This window comes from Ambystoma mexicanum, chromosome 12, assembly GCF_040938575.1.
Source record: "Ambystoma mexicanum isolate Mex_15411 chromosome 12, UKY_AmexF1_1, whole genome shotgun sequence".
Lineage (NCBI taxonomy): Eukaryota > Metazoa > Chordata > Amphibia > Caudata > Ambystomatidae > Ambystoma > Ambystoma mexicanum.
The window spans coordinates 456,684,360-456,707,641 of record NC_090936.1 but is presented as its reverse complement, the minus strand read 5'-3'; the positions used below and the strand labels follow the sequence as shown (position 1 = coordinate 456,707,641).

Here is a 23,282-nt window from a genome sequence, read left to right as displayed (position 1 = left end):
TTCCTTGATCTGAAAAGATGTGCCCATGTAATCTAAGGTGGTATGTTTATCTCGTTTAATTCGAGGCCTCCTTCTTGGAGAGTCTGGCATACCAGTTCTTCATGTTCCTTCTGCTTCTTGACGAATAAGAGTATGTCATTGCTATAACTGAAAGTGTTATTGAATAGTAAACCGATACTTCGCATAGTTTCTTGAAATATTTCAGCTGCCGATTCGATGCCAAACTTAAGGTTCTTACCTGTACTATCCTGTGTGTCTGTGTAAAAAGTCGCTACAGCTCTGGAATTTAGATGCAGTTCAAGTTCCTAGTAACCTTGATTTTAATCTGATTTGGAGAACTTCACAGGTTTGTTCAATCAAACACTAATGTCTTCAATATTGGGTACTGGGTGGCGTTCGCTCTGGATACCCACATTGGGACTGCGCATATCAATGCAAAGTCTAATGCATCCGTCATCCTTAGGAACTACTACTGGTGGAGAGGCCTCTTGCTCTTTCAATAATCGATTGCAGTAGATTGGCTGGTTCTTTGGATACAAGATACTGAAAGTGGAATCCTATGCGCCTCGAATACTGAGGAATGGGTTTGATTTTGTCGTTAATATTATAGTCTTGTTAGTGTGTTTTTAATTTTTCTAGCCAGTTTAATATTTCAGAAAATACTGACTTAAGTGTTTCTTTAGATACAGGTAGCTGAGTTGGCCTTTTTGTAAGCTTTTCAGATCTTAATGACCATCTAACAACTTCTGAGATGTGGTAATTAGGGTCATTGAGACTGAGATCCATGTCAGTACAAAAACTAGTATGCCGCACCCAGTGATAAAGCTTCTCAGTGCATGAATAATGCTGGAGGTGGATTTGTTTCTGTGCCTTGAGGAGCACCTGAATAGACTTGTATATGGTGGAAATGTTCTGCACTTTTTATGTTGACAGTGCCACCAGTGTCGATGATAAATAATTGTGCGTGTGTTTATGATTAATATGACCTTCGGCTGTTCCTCTCGTCCAGTATGCCCTCTGTTGGGTATGCATACTTTTCAGTATGAGTTTTTGGAATAGTGTCTTGCTCTTGTGAGTGGTTAGATTGCTTCCATTGCATGGACCCTCTGTCTTTGTGGTATAAATTGTGGCTGACGTTTCTGTGGAAATGGCTTCCATTCCCAGCATACTGACTAGGAATGCTTGTTTCATCTACATTTTTTGCATCATTGGCCCACCGCTGGGCATGCGCCCTTGTGCTTGAAAGATAATTTTATGTAGTGGCTATACGGAAGAAAATAACAAGCAATACCCAAGCCAAGAGGTGAACCCTTTTTCCAGTGAAGCAAGTACTCTTTAAACCCCTTAACATAAAATGTGAAGTTGGCAACAGCTCAATGGCCTTACGTTTAAGTGTGTCATTGTGAAAGAGTGGCAATACAGCTTCTGGGTAATTACTGGGACAGAAGTGGTGTGAATACGTCTGGGTAGGGGGAACTGGGTGCTTGGAAAAAACATTGGGGAAGTAACCTGTAATGCTGAGGACTGTTGAAGCTGAGAGGAAGTCAGTCTTCTGGGCAGGGGCAGGTTATTTGTGGTTGCAGACAGACAGACAGAAGAGGCAGAGAGGCTGCCCCCTTTTTAGAAATCACAGAAGGGAAGAGTTCCTTGCCTACCTGTAGAGGTTGAAGTGTCTTGTCATTACACACCTAATAATGCTTTAATACAAAACTGAAGCAGAAGTACCAGAACTGTGGTGGTGTATAAAACTGTCACTGGATGTCACACTGAAGTGGTTTGGAGTAGTGGTATACTGTGAGACAAAGGTGACTGTTCTCGTAGTTAAAACAGTAGAAGGGTGGTTAAGAGGGAAGCAGCAACCCAAAGAGAAGCATCCTGGCAATTATACCGAATGTACTGCAGAGGTTTTAACTAATTGTAAAGTTGTAGATGAAGACATTCTATTCTTTGAACTGTGGCAACTAAAAGAGAAGAAATTCAGGATTACCATTGGTGTTATTTTCTTGGCTGGAATTGGAAGGGGATCTTTTCAACCAAAACCGGAGAATTGTTACCAGTGGATTTTTATTTGATGAACTTTTGTTTTGACTTGGATCTGACAAGAACTGGTTCAAGACTTTTCTTTTCCTTTGAACATGTTGAAATTGACTTAAACACCCAGGGGAAGGGCTTTTCCCAGGACAGGTGAAGGTCATCCAGATGTTGTTCAATTTGTGTTTATTATCTTATGTTGCTTTATTATTATTCTTTGTGTTGTTGTTTAAAGTGAGTGCCAGTTTACCTATGTTAGTAGTTGTTGCCTTAGCCTTTAGACCAGGTAGGGAATTCAGTGATAGAGTAGGGTAAGCAAGGCTTTATTTGCAAACTTTTTCTTTAATACAATGTCTAATCTTGAGAAAACTACAAGCAGTGGTCTACCTCGCTTTACTGACCCCTCACACGGGGCAGCAGGTTTGTATCCGCTTTGTCGCGAGCTATGTCGATTGGCAGGTGCTGCTGTGCAAGCAATGAGACTCAAAGCCTGGAATCTGGGAGTACACAATTTTTCTTTGTTTGCTTACATGTGTGTAAGCCTCTGCTTGCCTTCCTTCTTCCTTATTCTCTGCCTCCCCACTCTGGTAAGTTCATCCCCTTTCATACACTTTGTGGGTCTGGATGTATCACTACGGGCTGGTGTCTATTCTTAAAAACACAACTGCCTGCTTATCTATTTGAAATTTGTATATTGAGGTATGGCTATTGTAACCAAGGCATGGGCCTTTAAACTGTACTTTGACAGAGAATTGTGTAAAACCAATTGGGTCTACAAAATATACCATAAAAGATAGCTCTTTTTCTCATGATACAGGTCTGGAAAATGTGTAGTTTAAGCTCTGCTCTCTTGTTTATGGGTGAGCTTGTGAGCTGTGTTTCTTGAGGATTTACACCACTAGCCAGAAAACTGTGTATCTGTAAGGTTGGGGTTCCTGTACAGTACAAAGCACCAGTCCGTAACCTGTGCATGTCGAGGTTTCCCTGAATTGTGCAAGGCATTCTGTAAACTTTGCATTCTGCTTCATAGCTGCTAAACCTGCTCCAGCATGTAAATTAAATCTTGAGGGATCTCTCTGTTGTCCAACAAGCCCAACAAGCGTATACACAATATCTGCAAGGGATAGCTTACCTAACGACAATGTCAACTATATCAAGGAATAGCTTCTATGGCCAAGGCGCTGGCCTACATAAACTGTATATTTGGTGATGGCTTTGCTATATAAAGCCAACCTGTAAACACTGAGCGTGTTCTGCCTCAAGAAAGCTTGCTGGTGATGTTGGAACACATCTTTAAGTGCATCTCGAGGGATACCTCTCACGTCCTGGGCACAAGCCAGGTTTGGACTGGCCCATAGAACAATAGGGAGTAGTGGGTCAGAATTTTAAAAAGGGGCCTGTGACATTGGAAAATGTGAGCTCTGAGGGCGGGAGGGCAAGAGACTTGAACTGTGCCACGTCAGGGCAAGCGCTATTGCTACCACCCATTGCTGTTCCCCACATTATCAACATATTTTGGGTTGCAGCAGTAACTTCCACAGGCTAATTGGAGGTGATGGGTGCACAACCCACGCCTCATACACGATTTAACAAATGCTAATCAACATAACTTACTGGTTGTGTCTTGAAGTGAGACACTATAGGTTTAACTGCTTCTTTACATGCTATCCTCGTTCATTTTCTTCTGACTCCACAGGTAACAAGTGGAGCATAGGTAACAAGTGGAGCATTGTGGCTGTGTGTCCTAACTAACTAGAGCAATTGTGTTCTTGCTATTGTAAAGTGATGGACAAATGCAGACCATATCATTACTGAAGTGATGATGTTGCCTGCTAAATACAGCAGCAAGATCTTCTACATATCAGCATGCTATACAGGCCCTCCGCCCCAGCAGTGACATTTTCCGCGGCCTGCCCCGGCGGTGGTGAAACTGGCTGGTGAGTGATTGCTCTGTTGTTTTTTCTGCATCAGGCACCCCCTACCCACTGTCACTGGCAATTACGGAGGACCAACCTGTGTGATGTGCCAGCACGACTTTAAGACTCAATGAGTCGGCTATCTTGCACATTCATGTTTCTCAGTGCACCACATGCTGGCTCCATACCATCAGAGAAAGGGCCATTGCCCAGCTAAACGTGCATGAGTAGGTTATTCAGCCCTATTTTTTTAAAATTTGAATTCTGAAACGTGTAATCCAGAATTTAAATGGGAAAATGTAAAGTACAAGTTCCAGAATGCAAAGAATAAAATCGGGACTGGGAGTGAGATAATGAGAGCTCTGTACCATCTATTCTTGGATAATTAGTAAATGCTTAAAGCAAAGAAAGACACAGTAATTGCAGGTCTGTCTGCCCAGTCCCTGCTGTGTATGTAGCATGCTCCCTCTTTTGACTGCTATCTTGAAATATTCAACCAGAAAATGAAAGCAATCAAAAGACTGAAGGGGGGTATGACTTGCGTCAAGCACAGATGAATAACTGATAGTGCTAATTGGGGGCGTGGCTACGATGCCATGTGAGGAGACCTGTTCCCTGAGGGGCTCCACCGATCCTGCAGTGATCCGTTCAGAAAAGTGCACATGTAGGTGCCTGGGATCGCTGAAAACGCATGTACATGCATGTGAATATATGGAGCGCACTCGTTGAGAATCTGATGCCCACAGAACGTGTGTGAACAAGGTTCTGTACATCACGGGATCTACGGTGGCCCAGGACACGAGACGAAACAAAATGGCGGCCTGAAAATAAAAACAAAGGAACCCATCGCGAAAAGCCGGCTCCACGACTATGGTGCAGTGAGGGCGGTGTTCGTGCCCAGCAAGTAAGGGAAGCGCATAGCAGTGCACCTATATGGTGATAGAAGCCAAGTAGGGCTTTTATGTCTGAACCCACAACGTAGCGGTGTTTGCGTGGTGCCCAGTACGCAGAGGTGAGGCTCCGTAGAAGGATTGACCCCTAAGCCGGTCAAAAACAGCTGTTTATCACAGCTGTGGGAGACGCGCATACGAACGCTGCTGTCCCACAAGAGGACTGAGCACATGGCTACGACCCCGGCGTCTACATAGCACCGGGGTCGATATAATGTAGCAAGCGGCCGCTCAAAAAATCGGAGCGGGCCGGCAAGAACAGCTGTTTATTACAGCAGTAGGAGGCAGGAGCGGTCTGAGCACACGGCTACAGCCCTCACGTCTGCAGAGCACCGGCGCTGATATGGTGTAGCAAGCGGCCGCTCGAACAATCAGAGCGGGGGCGGCAGGACTTCATAAGAGATCCAGTGGACTGAAGGGTCGAGCTCTGAGAGACACGCTTGCAGCCTGGGACTGGAGAAGGGCTGGGAGGTGCTCACAAAAGTAGCTTTATCTTGAGAAGGAGGGTGATGCCACAGATGTACAAATAGTGAATGGATGTAGAGGACGATTGACCACTGGCAGTGGGTCCGGATGGTACAGGCACGATCAGAGGGGCAGCTTGTAACAACATTTGCATTGAGAAACACAGAGCCACACCCTTGCGCAGGGCAAGGTAGTGCTGCATCACAGGGCGCCCCCAAATGCCACATACCTTGGTAATCAGGAGCAGTGAAGGCACGGAAACTGGAACAGGGCGCGTGACAGAAGTGGTGGGGACACTACACCAGGCATGGTTTGGTTAGGACCATGTCCACTAACATACCACATTGAAGATCACCAATAGGAGCTGGCACCTACACGCATGACACGGCAGAGGCCTGAACACAAATGCTCAGATCCAAGCAACATAAAGGGCACGCCGAGCACGCGCCTGCCCGCTGCCAATATAGTCTATTAAGCGCGCTATGTAGTCTTGGAGATACCATTGGGGTGCTATAGATATCACGGAAAGGAATTGAAACTGCGGAACACCAATGTTATAATTTCTGGCTTCCTTCAGATACCTCTACAACCGCTGTTGGGACCTAGTGGAGTCTGCATATGTAGGCGGGGTATGGTCAAGCTCGGACTTCTAGCAACTGGTCAGCGCAAACAGCAGTGAAGCTGCAAGGAGTGTCACCATACTTTAGGGTGGTTCGGATCCCCTTGGTATTACAGGAGTCCCCGGCAATAGTCTTCGTGAGGTGGCGGAGGAGTCTGACCGACTAACCGGAGTAAACTACGTCCGAGAGCATCTTTGGACACCCACAGGAGCGACAAACAACCCACAGGGCACGCAGAGAGGAGCACCTGAGGGGCTTGTGGAGGTGCAATGGCGACCAAGGCAGTCAAATCGAAAGTGAAACAATCCTCACTGGACATCTTCACTAAACCAAACCAGACTGGGGAAGGGACTAACCCAGTGGATCAGACTACGCCTGGCAAGAACGGACCACCGAGAGGAGACCAACAGATCCTGGATGCTATTGCTGCGCTGAAGACAGCATGGGAATCCAAACTGGAGGCCACTATAGCGGAATTGAAGAGCTCCCTTGAGTCTAAGATCGACGCAGTCAGCGTGGATGTCAATCTCCTGAGGCAAGATGTCAGAGCCATAGCTGAATGCACAGGAACGCTGGAGAAGGAAGTAAAGGCCAATACTGAGACCTGCACAATGAACGCTAAAGAGATCCACACCTTAAAACAAAGGGTACACAACCTAGAAAGCCAGGCGGAGGAAGCGGAAGGGAGAGCACGAAGAAACATCCGCATCATGGAGGAGAGGAGGACACCGACCCCACGGACTACATTGAGAACATGATCTTGCAGGAAATATGTGCAGGCACACTCTCCCACGGGTTCCCAGTGAAAAGGGCGCATAGGGCCCAGATTAGGAAACCTCCGCCTGGTGCCCCACCACAGCCAATCATAGCTAAAATATTGAGCTACAGAGACAGGGAGAAGATCTTTGAGCACTTTCATAAGGGTGGAACCATCAGCAGAGTGTCAGCGACGATCACGGCATACCCAGACTATACGTTCCTGGTCAAAAGCAACGTTTAAGTTTTGTGGCAGTTAAAAGGAGGCTGCGAGAATCTGGCTTAAAATACAGACTGCTCTATCCAGCGAAATTGAAGGTTATATACAGAGACAGAGCGCTTTTCTTTGAGTCTCCGGAGGTCGCCGCTACGTGGATGGATGGGATAAGCTACCCAGACGGAACAGATGGCCGGCCGTCAGCTGAAACGGATAAGTGAACTGATGTTTTTTTTTTGTTTTTTGTTTTTTTTCCATGATGGGTGGTGGGACGGTCGGGCTGGGACACCTTTTTTTCCTTTTTATTTTCACTTGGGACATATGGAGTAGTAGTCTTGGAGGTACCACCAAAATCAGACTGCACGAGGAACACTGGAAGTGCTTGGGTGTAAATGTTTGGGGACATTTAACTGTACGAAATTGTAGGTGCACTGAGACTGTATTATAGGATCGATACCAGGAAGCACGACCCCACCCCCATTAGGTAGATTAGTTGGGATATTAGTAGCATAGTATCCACCTGCTGCAACCCTTATGCCAGTGTTTGCCGGGCAGGGGCCGCGATGCGGGGGAGCCTGAGATCCAGGGATGGAGCTGGGCAACAGTTCTGGTTGGGAGGGGTTGGTGTGTGGGTAGGGATAGGGGGAGTTTGGTTTGGGGGGAGGGTGGCGGCAGGCAGGAGATTAAAAGAGGGTTGCCAGAAGGCAACGAGAGGAGTCTACAAATGTAACTCGGTCTAAACAGGAGGAGAGCGGGGGATGATGGGTGGAGTAGGGTATGGCTGGAATGGGTGACCTAAGAATAGTGACTTGGAATGTGCGCAGGTTGAATAGCTACATTAAACGGAACAAAATAATTATGTATTTGAGAAGGCAAAAAATAGATATAGCACTACTGCAAGAGACCCACTTGACCAAGGAGAAACTGGAGGTGATAAAGAAGTGGAAGGGAACCACGTTGGGGACAACATACTTGATGTATGCTAGAGGAGTCCTCATTTGAATAGAACCACATGTCCCCTTCATATTATTACAACAAGAGGTGGAGACAGACGGAGAATGGTATTGATGAAAGGGCTGGTGGGCAACAGGCAGGTAAACATTCTTAATGTTTACGCCCCAAATAATGACACTGCACTGTACTTTAAGATCCTGTATACTAAGATTAGCCAGTATGTAGATGGCACGGTTATTATGGGGGGAGATTTAAACTGCACGCTAGATCCCAAGCTGGACAGATCTGATGATAAGGTAACTAGGCCAAACCCGGCGGCGAAAGCCTTAGCCACGCTTGCACAAGATTTCCATTTGGTGGAGATATGGAGAAGGTTTCACTTGCAACACAGAGGATACTCACATTATTCAGCCCCACGTGATTTACACACTAGGCTAGATTACATATTTGTGACCAGCACCTTGGTGGAGGAAATAAAAAAGGTGGAGTATAAGGCAGCAGTCCTATCGGACCATGCCCCACTGGTAGTAACGTGGCAGATCTCACCACCCAGGCCAAGGATACCAACATGGAGGCTCATCCCCGGGGAATAGTGATGCTGTGCGACAGCTGCAGGAAAGATGCAAAGCCCACTGGGAGAGATTCAGCAACCTAAACTACAAGAGATACATAGAAAGCCAGCATGCAGAAGGCGATAAGCCGGGTAGATTATTGGCCTGGTTGTGTAAAAGTGAGACACCGAAACAGGTTATTCGGGAGATACACAGGCTGGATGGTGTAGTGGCAGATGCCCAAGAAGGAGTGAATGAACGTTCTATGAATATTATCAGAATTTGTATGCAGATAAGATTGAAGAGGAAGAAATTGATATAAGTGATGCACTAGAAGAGATAGATCTGCCTAGACTTGAGGAAACGGATAGGGAGAGGTTAGATACACCCCTTACGCTAGAAGAATTGGAATACATAATCCAAAATTTGCCTACCAGTAAGGCCCCTGGCGCAGATCGTCTCCCAGGCGAATTTTATAAAACGTATATGACTGACCTACTCCCACCATTGTTGGCCATGTTGAACGAAGCATTCGACAGAGGTAGGCTGCCGGAGACGCTCAGGGAAGCGGTCATCATCCCACTCCTTAAGCCAGATAAACCAAGCACAGATTGTGGGTCCTATAGACCGCTATCGATGTTAAATCAGGACAGCAAGATCCTTATTGCTGTGATGGCGAATAGACTGAGGCCGATGATCAATACTTTGATACATCATGATCAAACGGGATATGTCCCTGGAGGGGTATATCCAACAATCTTCGTAGATTACACCATATCATAGTCCAGACAGCGGAGAGCTCTCAAGAATTAGCAATAATCTCATTGGACGCAGTTAAAGCTTTTGATACGGTCAAATGGCTGTGTCTGCTGGCGGCCTTGGGGAAATACGGGATGGGGCCAGCGTACCTGAAGTGGGTTAAGTTATTGTACAGCGAGCCGATCGCTAGAGTCCGGACGGGATCAGTCGTTTCAGACCGGTGGACACTGAGCAGAGGAACCAGGCAAGGTTGCCCCTGGTCCCAGGTGCTTTTCATTTTGCCATTGGAACCTCTAGCGGCTTACCTGAGATACCAATATGGAGAGGTGGGCCTCAGAATGAAAGGAGGGCAGCATCTGATATTGCTATATGCGGATGATATGCTGTTGTATCTACAATATCCCGAAGAGAATTTGCAGTATATCCTAGAGGTTTTAGAACGATATGCGATACTATCAGGCATAACAGTAAATCCGCGGAAGTCCATAGTGTTTCCTCTAGGTAGACATGTGAGAATGCCTCCAGGGGAGCTACCAGTGCTACAAGTAGTATGGGCTGTAGACCGCGTTCGATACTTAGGAGTGGACGTCTAGCCTAAGGTAGAGGGGGAGCATAACAACACAGAGATGGCAGTTAAGAGTATTGAACGGAGCATAGAATTGTGGAAGCGGTTGCCTTTGGCCATGATGGGAAGGACGGCACTGCTCAAGATGATAGCATTACCAAGGCTGTTGCACAGCTTCGTTAATGTCCCATACTTGATATCTAAATGTTTCTTCACCAGGGTGCAAAGTATATGTAGGGGTCTCATTTGGCACAACTCCAGGAATAGGATAGCCTTGTGGAAATTACAGAACTCATACGATTGGGCAGCGATCAGATTACCTAATTTCGAGGTGTATTACCTAGCTAGTCAGCTCCAATATGTAGTAAGGTGGCTATCTAAGGACACCACGCCAGAGTCCAGTTTGTTGAGGACGGAAAGTACACCTTATTTCCTGAATGAGTCGATGTGGGTGACTGAACCCCCGAAAGGGAAGAGATCGGCATTGTTGATCCTGGGGAGGAAGATATGTCACAGTGCATGTATAATAATGGGGAGCCCGTCGCCAGGCTCCCCGCAAGTACTCTTGGTGACATTGAGGGGAGTAGATGAACAATTGAGGAAGACCATTAGAGAACATTGGGAACCTGTGGGAGTATCAACTATAGGAGACGTGGCAGGAAGGAGAAAGGTTGGGGTTTGACAGGCTGAGGGATGACACAGGATTACACAGTGGGCAGTATATCATATATGCTAGACTGATGAGGTTGATGAAGAAGACGTGGTCAGAGGTAGAACTGGCCCAGCACCCAGATGCTGCTATAGAAACGTTCCAAGCAGTGTCAGAGGGTGGCCATGAGATCTCCGGAATTTATGAAATAATGTTGTCCAAGGTTGGGAAAGAGGTGAGTCAGATAAACCGGGACTGGGAGGAGGAGGGGGGAGAGATTATAAGTGATGGATTGTGGGGGAGGATGCAGAGATACCACAAGACAGTATCAAGGAATGTTAGATTGCAGCAGATCCAGCTATGTATTACTCACAGAGCTTATATGACCCCCAAGAAAATTGCTAAATTTGCTAATGCAGTTGAACAATATTGCCCTAAATGCAGGGGGGAGGATGCTGGGATGATACATATGTTCTGGGCCTGCCCTGAAATCGCTAGATACTGGGATGAAGTGGCAGGTTGGCTAGCTGCCAAGGGGATTAGTTTAAAAGTGGACTCTGTATGGGCTTGCATGGTGGGGGCTTTCCAAGACCACGTAAACTTAATCGTGTGAGTAAGCCCAAGGATCTGCCGTATATCTTAGCTAAACGTAGGATAGCTATGGGCTGGAAGACCAAAACGAGACAGAGTGTGGAAACCTGGTGGAGAGATCTCTTGAAATGGGTAGATGCAGAAACTGTGGTCTGGAGGGTGGCGGCGTGTAGAGGATGGGAAGAGGAAGCTGATACCCTGATGGCCTGGCTACACTTGGTTGCATCCTTAAGGAGCTCAGGAACTGGAAACTAACAGCTCCCTGGATAGTGAAGGAGAAGTGACAGTCCTAAACCAAGTTGAGTGAGGTTGCAGATTGCGAGACTCTGGAGGGGAGGTGGGGGAGGGGGGTAAGGGCAAGTTAGTCAATGTTTGGTTCATGTACCATGCTGGGGTGCACCATATGTTGTTTGTTGTTGAAATGAATAAAAATATTTAAAAAAGAAAAAACTGATAGTGCTAATTTTGCACCTTTAGCCCAAGTTAACTGTTGTGATTTGGTTTTATCTAGTGAGAGGGTGTGTGAAATTGCTTGTGGAATGTGAAACATTCTGGAACCTCAGGGTTTCAGGGATGTTAGTTGGGGACTGCAGCATGGGAACCTTAACTGAAAAGAATGTGTCTGCCTGTTTCTCCTGAGTAATCTTTCTACCTGTATACTGCAACAATAAAGAATCTTTCCACCTGATCCTGTCTAATACCTGAGTATTTCCTGCCTTTCAAGCGGCCCAAGCTACATCATTAACACTGCAAAAAGGGTACCTTTCAAAGGCGATTTAAAAGGGACAATTTACTGCCTTCTTTGGTCCCAACTGCAAACAAAACGGTGATGTTCAACTGCCGGGCGATATGGCTGAAGGGAGTGATGCATCCGAAGTGGAGACAACTATGGGTGACAACTCTTTGCTAAATTTGTGCCTCTCCCTACATAACAAAATCGGGGTGCAGTGGTCTGTCTGAAATAACAATTAATAGTGGTACTACAGGAATGGAGACTGTAATGCAGGGGGAACGCCGTGGCGGTTAGGCAAGCGGGGATTCAGAGCACACCTAATGACGAGAATGATTTGCTTGTGGAATTGCTTACCCAGTTAATGCAATGGACAGATTATCAACTTCACATAGATTATTTGCGGAAGGCGGCGACGAGAATGATGAAATATCTTTATTGGAAAGCTCGAGAATTTCCTCATCAACGCGGTCTACGTTGCAATTGGCTGTCACAATATTGTTAAAACTCTGTGTGGGCAAATTAATGCAGACGTTTGCACGCAGGGGCAAGTTATTGCTTGTGTGTGGGAGACTATTGCAACGTCGGCTGTGCCGGCCAGCAATACTAGAAATAACCAAACTGCAAAAAAAAAATCAATATTCAAAATAAGTGGAATAAGGTGATAACCAAGGAAACAGGCAGCTATTGCTACCATATCAACCAAAGACGTGGCATGCTATTATGTTGATACAGTGGCAGCTATAGTGGATAACAGTGCATGGTGGTATATAAGACGTAAAGAGAGAAGGAAACTGTGCAAGATAAATGTGCAGAAAGGTAAACGTGGTAACAAATAAATCCACTTCAGGTGCTGCCTCTAACGCACCGACCATAGATGAAACTGCCAATAGAAATGCGGACCAAACTCCACCAGTGGGTCCCGCTCGGAAGGCATACAGGAGGCTCAACGTAGAGCCAAATACCATAGTAATGATAAGGTACCTTGACTAGCTGGTTGGGGAAAACTCTCTGTATTGTTAATTCAGATGATGAATCGTGTGAAACAGAGGACACTTCACTGGCCAGTATGGAAGCTAATGAAAACAGTCGTACAACCATTGCAACCCGACGTGGAAGGCAGTAGTGTACCTGTAGTCTATCTTAAGCTGGACAAGGCAGAGGCGGACTACTACAATAAGTCAAGGGAGAAAGTCTGCCTTGATCCAAAATCATTTAAATAAGCAGCATTTATCATGAAAGCGTGACTTTTGTCTTTATCAGACATGTTTTTTTAACTTGCTGGTTTCTGTCCCCTCCTTGCCGTGTGCTAACCACAAGGGACTTTGAGTATGTGGATGTGAGAAAATACTTCTAGTATTCCCGCCTGTGTTCAGAAAATAGCTTTACGGCAAAATGAAACACCAGAATAGAATGTTGTTTTTTAAAGCTCAGAGAGACAGATTTATTCTGCTGCAACAAATTCAGCATGGTGTCAAGCCACCATGTGAATCTCCCTCTCACCCTCTATCCCTCTCCCTCGACAAGAGGCACATCTTTATACATTTAAAACTTGTATAGTATTACAACAGGCCATTGACTCGGAGCTAAAATTGAACTCCTGCCATGGTTTCACCTTACTTCAAGCTTACGATTGTGGCGGTAAGGCAACAACGGCGCCAGTAGTGCTACCGGCACCGTTGTTACCATGCCGTCACATTACGAGTTCTGTTTGTGGGTGTGGCTCTGCACGCCTGGTGAGATCAGGCGTGCAGAGCGGCACCCACGAGCAGAACAGGATGGTAGCAACGGTACTGTTATGAACGGTACCGCTGTTAGCATCCTCCCCATTCCCATTGCGCCCTATGGGGCCTCAAATGGGAATGGGGACGTACAAGCTCCTGGTCCCACGCAAGGGGAATTACTGGGCCCGCCGAGGTCGGAATGGCCCAGTAATTTACCTTTCGCGGGACCTGGAGCCGGACCCGAGTTTGGGGGTAGCCATGCCGGTATAAATGGCATGGCTACCTCCAACCTCGTAAGAGGTCTATTGTATGTTTTTGCAGGCTAAGGGCTTCTTTAAAAAGAACATGTTTGCAGTTATCTGTTTAGAGAACCTATGTTAAACAACTTCCAAAGCCCACATTTTTAATGCATATTGCTAACATGGAAATGATAGAGTGTGCTACCGAACCGACATCTAAAGTTCACTGTTGCTCAAGTGACACTATGGACTTAATAATGTCACACTTAGTTAACTTCCAAAGAATGAGGTATGACACAATTGCGGTGAAACTGCCTTTAATCACTACAGATAAGGGTAACCATATGTCATATAGGAAAGTAACCATTACCCCTAACTCTAAAAGGTTGATCTGAAAGACCCCTGCCCATGACAAACTAGGAGACAAACATGAATGGGTTTGTTTCTGAGGGGTATATTCCAGCTAACCTTGGCCATCGACTTTGAAGTCTAAAAATAATCACTTGAAATACTAGGGACCGTTATTTCTGTAGTAAGAATGACTCTGTACATATACTAATGGATGCTGATGTCTTCTTGATTCAGGAGAGCTGGCCTTTGGAGTATACTTCATGGACAGGTACAGCATCGTTAGTAATCTTTCAGAATGCAGAGAGAGGGGCAGCACCCTTTTGGTGGTATGTAGATTGGGGTCAAGCAAATCCTCAAAGCTACTCTGGTGTTTTTACCCTCCAATAACAAAAACTTTATGGCATTGGTAGTGTCATTGCCTAACGGTATAAGAGACTGTTGGTAGTTAACATTGGCGATCCCCCTGGTGAGGCCGTTACTGATTATATACAAGAGTCCATTATGTCTATTTTGTTGGATTGGACGGAGAAAGGACACAGTGATTGTATAATACTTGGAGGAGATTTTAACGCCCATTCTAGAGATAACCTGATCATGAAGAAAATGGTTATATACAATCTTGTGGCATCTTTGGTGAGAGTCAGGATAACTCTCAGGGACGTAGATGGGTTGACTTTCTACAAGATTGTAAGTTGCTGGGTGATCAGCTGGGTAATCGTACATGGTAAAGAGGGGCTGTGAAGGCAACGTTAGATAACTTTTTCCTGGGCCACGGCTAATAAACATTTTTAGAGAATTTAAAGTTAGTAAGACTACATATAGCGATCACTATCCCTTGGAGTTAATACTGGAAATAGACACTAATCTAGATAATGAGCGACTAATCGTTGAAGTTGAAAGAAATGGGGGTGGAAACCGAATATTCTGGTCACGAAATAACATCCGCAATGAGTCGTTGTGCGGTTCATTTGTGTAATGATGCACGATTCGAAATTGGGGGGAGGTGGGAGCGAGTTAGCTGCTGCTTCTAGCCTAGAAGAGCTTGGTTAGCTTGATGGCAACAGCTACCAGGAGCTACTTTTGGCTCCCCAGGCAATTTGATACTGAACAAAACACACCTATGTGAATTTAACTCTCTGCATTTGGGACAATCTATAAATAAACATCCAGACACATCTATACAAAATTTAAAGCACAAGGGGTCATAAATAGCTGATAATGTTGGCATTTTATGTGGAAGTTAGATTTGTAGAACGTTAAGTACTAGCTCCTTTTTCCCCTCAGTGATAGCTCCTGGTCACTGGTTAATGCTGGTTACCCAGGAGCTGCTTTTTTAGCTCCTGCTTATCCATTCTTACTTTCGATACCTGTAGATGATTGGGGTAAAAATATGTGCCATGTCAGCAGAGGAGAGGGAGGGTTGTTTTAAGGATATGACAACCACCAGGGTAGCAATAGGAGGTGGAGTTTCCTGTGTCATAGAAGGTAAGACGCACAAAACCTCTGACTCATAGATAAGGGATGAAAAATTACACCTAAGAAGGCAGTTTCGCTTAGTCAGAAGGTCTAAATTGGGGGTGACGGAAACTCGCATAGCGTTTAGGAATTTGAAACATAGGCATTATTACTGGGTTAAGCAAAGGAAGACGTTTCTTATTGGTTACACAATGGCAGCATATGGTTGAAACATGGTAATGTGACCAGGATGTGGTCGCTAGTGAGACAGCATCAAACAGCAAACAGGAGACACTGATCATCCCTATAAGTGAGGCAGACTGGTGTGAGCATATTGTCTCCTGCAGTCCTACAATAATATGGAGGACTGTAATATTGGGCATAACTATTACAACAGCAACACCTACATAGGAATTGAGGTACACAGTAATTTGGTACTGGCTATGATAAAAAAAAAGCTTTTTAAAAAAAAGAAGGCTCCTGGCCCTAAGGCCTGTCAAATATAGTATTCATGAGTTATAGTGAAACCTGGGCAGCTATACAAACCCTCTTGTTTCATAAGGTATGTAGGGATGGTTTCATTCCGTCTTCATGGAAATAAGCCATATTGGCACCTATATCTAAAAAGAACTCCAGATTGTGGCAGAAAAATTATAGGCTTCTTTTCCCTGTTAGATGTTACAGAGAGGTTATTTGCTGCCATTCTTCTGCGTGAGCTTAATAATTGGGTGGAGGAGAAGCAAATATGAAGCCCCCTAGAGACAGCTTCCATAAGGGATGTTCTACCTCCACATAATTTACTAGTACTAATTCTACTGACCTCGGCTGTTAAGGAAAAGTACTCCCCCATTTATTTGTGGTGTATATTGATTTCCAAGCTGCCTTCGACACAGTAAACAGAAACATCCTCTGGCAGAAAATGTCAAACATGCACAGAATACTTAAAGATAATGGAGCAAAGATGCGTGCTTGCCCCCTTGCTATTTCACATATATCGGGCGAACTTATCAGAAAAGTTGAATACAGTAAACCACCGTCCCCCAAGAATAGGCGATTGTCGCCTGGTATGTTTGGCATACGCAGACGAGATTGTGTTGTTGGATTATTTATTTATTTATTTATTTATTTATTTGATGTGATACAGTCTATTTAATAAACTTTACACATATTAATAACTAAACACATATATAAACTAAACTTCAGTGAACAGAGTAATAACAATATAGCAATATGATAAATAATGAACCATTTACACATATAAAATCAATCTAAAAGTTCAAGTAGCATGTAAAAAAAAAAAGAAAAGTAGAAGGAAAGGAAAGAGACAGTACAAATTTACACAATAACACCCACAATGCCCGCTATAATATACGGACAGAAATTCAAGGCGGTAAACTATACTTAGTTGTTGGATTATACACTGTCTGGCATTCAACGATCATCCCACTCTGTATGTGAGAATGCTAAGGAAAACAGACTTTGTGTAAACGGCGGTAAGTCCAATTTTATGTATTTTGGACAAAAGAATCTGAGAGCCAGTAGGATTAACACCTTGATTGGTGGAATTGAGTATACGGAGTCCTATCGCTATCTGGCCCAACCCATGGCACCGAAGAGAGGGATGGAGGCGATCATTGCTGATAAGAAAAGAAAGGCTAACATGCTTAGCCACTTAATTAGTAGCTTGACCCATTGGACTGCTGGATTTAGTATGAAAGGCATGTTACTTATGTATAAACAGATCTTTTGTCCAGCAGTGACATATGGGTTAGAATCTATTACCATGGAAGTCAGGAACCTGGAATGGCTGGCTGTATTGAGGGTAGGATGTTAACATAGCTTGTATAGAGTCTGAAATCGGGTTGAATCATACAAAAGAGTTGGAACAAAGAATCATTCTTCGAACTGCTGTCAATGTTGTTAGAAGTGGGATATTGCATTGCACCATTAAGTCTGCGTAAAGAATTATTTGAATCGGTTAGATATGTTTTGAGGTTGGGATTTTATTAGTGCTATATTTCTGTGATAGAATCTATTGTGATAACATTGTATTGTATTAATTTGGAATTTTGTTATGTGGATTTTCTATGTATTTTATGTATTTGATGTGAAAAGTCCATAATGAGATGATGAAAAACATTTTTTTAAAGGCTCAGCAGCATCAAAGGGTCATGGGCTGCTGTTTTGTTGGTTTAGGGCGGCCTTCCTGCGTGTGGTCAATACCCATCCTCTTCCCTCTCAAGCCGCCGGGCCGCTTCAGAGGCAAAGCAATAAAAAATCACACATTAGCATAACCAAAGGGCTTGTAAGACTTGGACTTCGCTCCTAAATACATTAAGGTAAACATTCGTTAAATGTTCAGTAACATTTGGAAATGCAGCTTTAAAGGTACACGATATAGTATTTAATCCATCTGCCACTTATAATTAGACTACTTGATACATCCATCTCAATTTCTGATATAAAGTGCCCACAGCACTTGTAGGCCCAAGACCCACATATATTGTACATGAAGGAACGCTTTGTGGGAAACTGTTCTACGCCTGGAGGCACAATAAGAACATTGGAAATTAAATCTCATAGCTTAGCTACCTATAGCTATTGTATTTAAGCATCAATGCTACACAGTGTTCCTTTTTCTTGCTGCAAAATTTGGAAATCAATACCACAATATCCTGGGGGGAAGGGGTCTGTCTCGGAAAATAGAGATGTTGTATCCAAGCCTGTTTGATGCTGGACACCTGAAATGATGCCTTTGTTGGTTTATTGAGTCTGTGTAATGTGACAACAGTGAGTTGTCACCTCTTTGGCAGTGTTGGTTTATAGAGTTAGTGAGCGAGCCTTAATGAAGGTGCCCCGCTGAAGCTCCTTTTGTTATGTCTGCAACCTATGTCTGAGCGCTGTCCTTTAAAGAATTAGTCTGGCTGACCTATGGGTCCCACGTGCTATCACACAAAAGTCCTCTCCACCGTCCGTTCTGATGAAGCAGACACAACCAGAACCATTTGTAGAATGTTATAATTACCAGCGTTTTAAGAGGCTTTTGTTTCAGACGTAAGATTAAACCCTCTCCCCTCTCCATTGCTTGTCCAAATGATCTGGTTCAATGAGATATACACCCATCTGACATTCCCTACTTTATAGGGACATTTGTGGCTGTTCATGCTAGGATTACAGTGTACAACTTGCAGAATACTTGACCGTTGGCCTTTAGTTTGTGTCTTTTCGTTTGTGTCCTCTAGCTATCCCTAAAACCCATAACCGTACCAGGGCCATGCAACTTGTACACCTTGATCTCAGTGAAGCAAATTGTGGAACAAGGTTGAGTGAGCTAAATATTCTTCTCTTTCTTCCCTGTCAGCTATGAAGGGTTCGTGTTCATCTTTAGTTGGACCTAAGGCATCGGGGGCCTCTGAGAGCAGCCTGGGGAACTTTCAGATGATGGACCCTGGGCATGCGCTGTATGCGCTCAATGAGGCTTCAGATCTTCTGGTGGTGCACAGGGACTTTGCGGCTGCACTTGAGGTGTGTGAGAGAGGGTGCCTTGCCATCACTGCTGATCCGGAGAGCCATGGAGATTACAGGTATGCAGGGAGCATGGCCTGGTTCTGCTGTTTGCACTAGCAATAACAGGGATGTTCAATACCTACTGCCAAAAGGAAGCACCTACCACATGCCCTCATTCTGGCCACGGCTGCACTGCCAGGTTAGCATTATTCACACACTAAATCATTGTACACGAATATTATAAAGTCACTATTACTTGACTTGGGTATATGAAGGAACACAAATAGCCCATATATTGCAAAGAGGGCCGCGTAGAGAGTGAAAAAACATATTTTGTGTTAATGTGTTGTCACCAATATAGTAGCTAGATTAAGGGTCATGTGAGGATTGCTTGTCGGCAGGGCCCTTAACCTTCTCCTGGCTGAGTACCTTGCCTACATGCTTCTAGATGTTGCAATCAGTGTTGGCTGTTATGGGCCTCTCGGTCATCGTTGTTATCTTGGCTTTAATGTGCTTCCCCTAGCCACCTTCTACTTTGACTCCAACTCGGTCTAAGCACTTGACTTCACTGGTACTGCCTTATCTGCATCGCTGTTGCAAATAGCAGTCTCGACACTTCCCCAGCCAAATACTGAGTCCTCAGTTATAATGCACACTAGCCATCCTACATTGCAATGCTATTAATACACCCATCTACAATGTACCACACTGCTGACCAAGTTAGCCAGGCCTTTATACGAACTCCACTAAATAAATTTCACAGTACTGGGCAGAAGATCTGGTTCTCTTTATTTTCATCTACATTGCAGAATCTCACATGGTGGGAAAATTAGTATGTTCAATGCATCCTATTGAGTGCTTTATTTCTACTCCTGTTCTCCCTCTGCCACACCCAGTGTGACCTTGCCAGAGGAGAATCACTCGCCTCAAACCAACAACTGCGTAGTCGAAAGAATTGAGGTACATTTCCCCAGGGTCCTCTCTGTCCACTAGCTACTTCGAAGCATTGAGTTAATTTGGCCTTCATTTTGTATTCTGCCTCAGCATTCACTGAATTTCGGAGTGTACAAAAGGATTACTTTGGGCCCCTCTATGTATTACTGTCATACCTGCAGATTAGGCTGCTGTTGTAGCCTCGTGTGCTGCCACAATTTGAAAATCATGGGTACCAACCAAAATAAACCTGGTATTTTCTATTTAGTATTATTATTATATTATATCCTTCTGTATCGTTTTCCTTCTGATCTTTCAAATATACGTTTGTTGTTAGACTAGATAGACCCTGCCATCAGTGAGAGTTCCCCACAACTTCCCCAATCCATTATGTCTTACATATGACGTTCTTGATACCCAATGCAACTGCCATCTATCCAGCAGTCCAGCTTTTGAAGAAATATATCTTTATTTCCTGTCCTTCCGCCACCACAATTTTGCTCACCCCATAAAATATTAATGAAAGGACACAAGACAATGAAAAGGCAAACAGTTTCTAGAAATCTTAAACAAGCCCTACCTTTTGCATGACTGCGTCCTCAAAGTTTAGTTCCATTCCATCTGACAGGTCAGAATAATTACATTTTTAGTGGATGGGCAGGGAGCTGAACTGGCTTCTCTGTATAAACCATGTCTCTCACACTTCGTTACCCTTGGGGAAAGAAATGTGACCTATATTCCTGAAATCCGAATGCTGCATCTTGGGGGACCACTCCCAGGCGGGAAACCATCAAATGAGGCAGTCAGCAGGAAGGCCAAACTCCCCTCCAGATGATGCAATGCTTTTTACACCTAGCTTAGCAACATTTTTGACATTTTCCTCTGCGATATTAGCAAATTCACCACTGTTGCACAGGATGATTAAGTCATGCATAAAACATTTGATCACAAATTTGGACTCTTGTGCCTCTGGGGAGCATCCCAAAACCAGCTTGAGCTCATGAGTTCTAGTTTTGTGGAGGCTCTGTGCTCACCACTATACATTTCTATTCAAACCAGTTCATGCTGATTTGGCATGAAAATGTATTGCCCCCTTGGACCCTCCCTTAGGGCAAACCTTTATTAGTGGGTTTATCCCACTGCCCTATTGTTTTGGTCACTGTTTCCACCTGATGGCTTAATTATAAAAGCTCTAGCCATTCCATATATGACTGTCCTGTGGTTTATGTAGTCCCTGCCTATATTAGTACTATTTGTCTGCTGAATAGGTTTCCTTTCTTCATACACTATGGGTGCCATAATGCCCAAACACAAATGGCAATTTTCTGTAGTTCACAGAAGATTGCACTACCTCTGCTTCTTTTCAGGATCTACCTTTTTTCCGCCATTTATGAGTAGGGCTTCTCTTCCCTGTCATCGGCAATCACACACAGGAAAAGTACTTGGGCACAACCACCTTTTTTCATAAATCGTGAAAGATTTGCAATGTACAGTTATCATCGTTTGTGAGTGGCACCATCTGTGGTGGGGTCTTTTTGTTGGATCCATTTTGGTGACGTCTCAAACGATCCCAGGTGTTAATTCAACCACCCTTGGCAGCCTAGGTGTTCGTAGAAATGCCTTTTGCCATTGCCTTCTTTAATGCTCATGCCTGTATCTTTCTTCACTGCTTCGTTCTTCCAGCATTCACCTCTTCCTACTTATATTACAATTTCAAGATCGCCACTGCTTTTAACCTTCTCTTTGCCTTATTTCACAGACCCTTTGGCATTAACATCTAGCTCAATGTCTCCTTCCTTGTGTGCCCGCCCTCTGTCCGCTTCTCCTTTTTACATCCTTTCCTTTTTCTGATCCCCTTCTCCTTCTATCCAAGCCCCCAAAACCAAGCATACAGATATTATTGTTCTTTAGTTCCGTCAACTGATCTACACTGCCCTGTATGAATCATGTAGGTATCGATGAGAATTAATATTGCATTTAATAAAACCAGACCTCTACAAGCGAGGGCAGAACACATTTTCTCATCAACTTTCTAAGATGTATTGATACAGTTGTTTTATAAAAATTATCTTACAAAACCCCCAGTAGATTGTGGAGCCGCATAGTTTAAAAAAACAGATTTGTATTGATTTTGATAATATTAAATTGATAAACTAAGCAAAATAGTAAAAAGCAAAATAGTAATATGCGAGAGTAGAGTGGTATGGGAAGGAGAAAGTGGGAGAGAGCAGGTAGGTTGTGGCAGGAGGCGTTTGGTCGATAATCGGGGCACAACCAAATGACAAAACTACATAATTAAGACTAACCATAGTATATAAACTGAATTCCTCAGAACCTTTCTAAGAAGTGATTAAGTCATCTGTAAGCTCCCCACCAGGATACAGCAGGATTGAATCTCGTTTCAAGGTTTGAGGAATCAACAAAAAGGTCATTTAGGAGCCATAAAAAGGTTTTTATTTGGGTCCACAACACCGTGAAGGTCAGCGCAAGGATAACTGAATGGGGATACCTATCCTTAACCCCTTAACTGCTGCAGGTTTTCGCTCCCGGTGCTGAGCCTTTTTTTCTTTACATTTCAGTATGTCGCATTTAATCCCTTGTAACATTTTCGTTACAAGTGATATCCCGGCCAAATTTGTACCCTTTTCTTCCCACACGTAGGTGGTCATAGCGCCACCAGTTATTAGTAGTTTGCTGTAGTGGTGCGTGAGAAAGTAACAAAAAAGTGGCCATATATTGTGTTTTTTCAGAAAATGACAAAAAAATGATGTACAAAGAAACCTGTGGTTTTTTTTCTTCGAAGAGCTAGCAACAAATGGTTTGCAGTTCTGAACTTCCATTTTCCAAGCTTTCAAGAACAGGTTGAGGGGAAACAAATAAACATATTTTTCATAAGGTTAACATCAGTTTTGTGAGAGTTGATTTTTTTTTTCCCCTTTTTTTAATAGGACATGCTTGGACGGAATGGAAGAGGAGGGTAGGAAAGCTCAATGGGAATACAGAAAGGCATACACATTTCTGAAAAATAGACAAAATACCAAGTTCAGGAAGGGGTCATTTGTGCAAGTCAGGCAACAACTATGTACCTAGTATTCCCATAGTTTGGGGATAAAATTGGAAAAGTGACAGAAAAAAAGTATGTGCTGGACATGTTTTTACTTGTAAGGTAATGGCTTCTGTGAATATTGAGAAAAGCAATGCACTGCTACATTTCCCCGACTCTTCTAGTTAGGAAATCGCACATTTTTCATAATGTTTCACAAAACAAGCAATACCACGAGCCAAAAACTGAGCTATGGCACACAGGAGTTTTATTCTG

At 44.0% G+C, this 23,282-nt stretch overlaps 1 protein-coding gene across 2 annotated transcripts in view; it reads left to right on the top strand.

Moving 5' to 3' along the window:
- Nucleotides 1-23,282, top strand: part of PEX26 (peroxisomal biogenesis factor 26) — a 546,723-nt gene that overhangs the window by 85,716 nt on the left and 437,725 nt on the right. For both annotated transcript variants that reach the window (XM_069628688.1, XM_069628687.1), the window contains exon 2: nucleotides 18,885-19,107. In XM_069628688.1, the coding sequence (XP_069484789.1) occupies nucleotides 18,887-19,107 (221 nt within the window). In that variant the 5' untranslated portion in view covers nucleotides 18,885-18,886. The remainder of the gene's footprint in view (nucleotides 1-18,884; nucleotides 19,108-23,282) is intronic.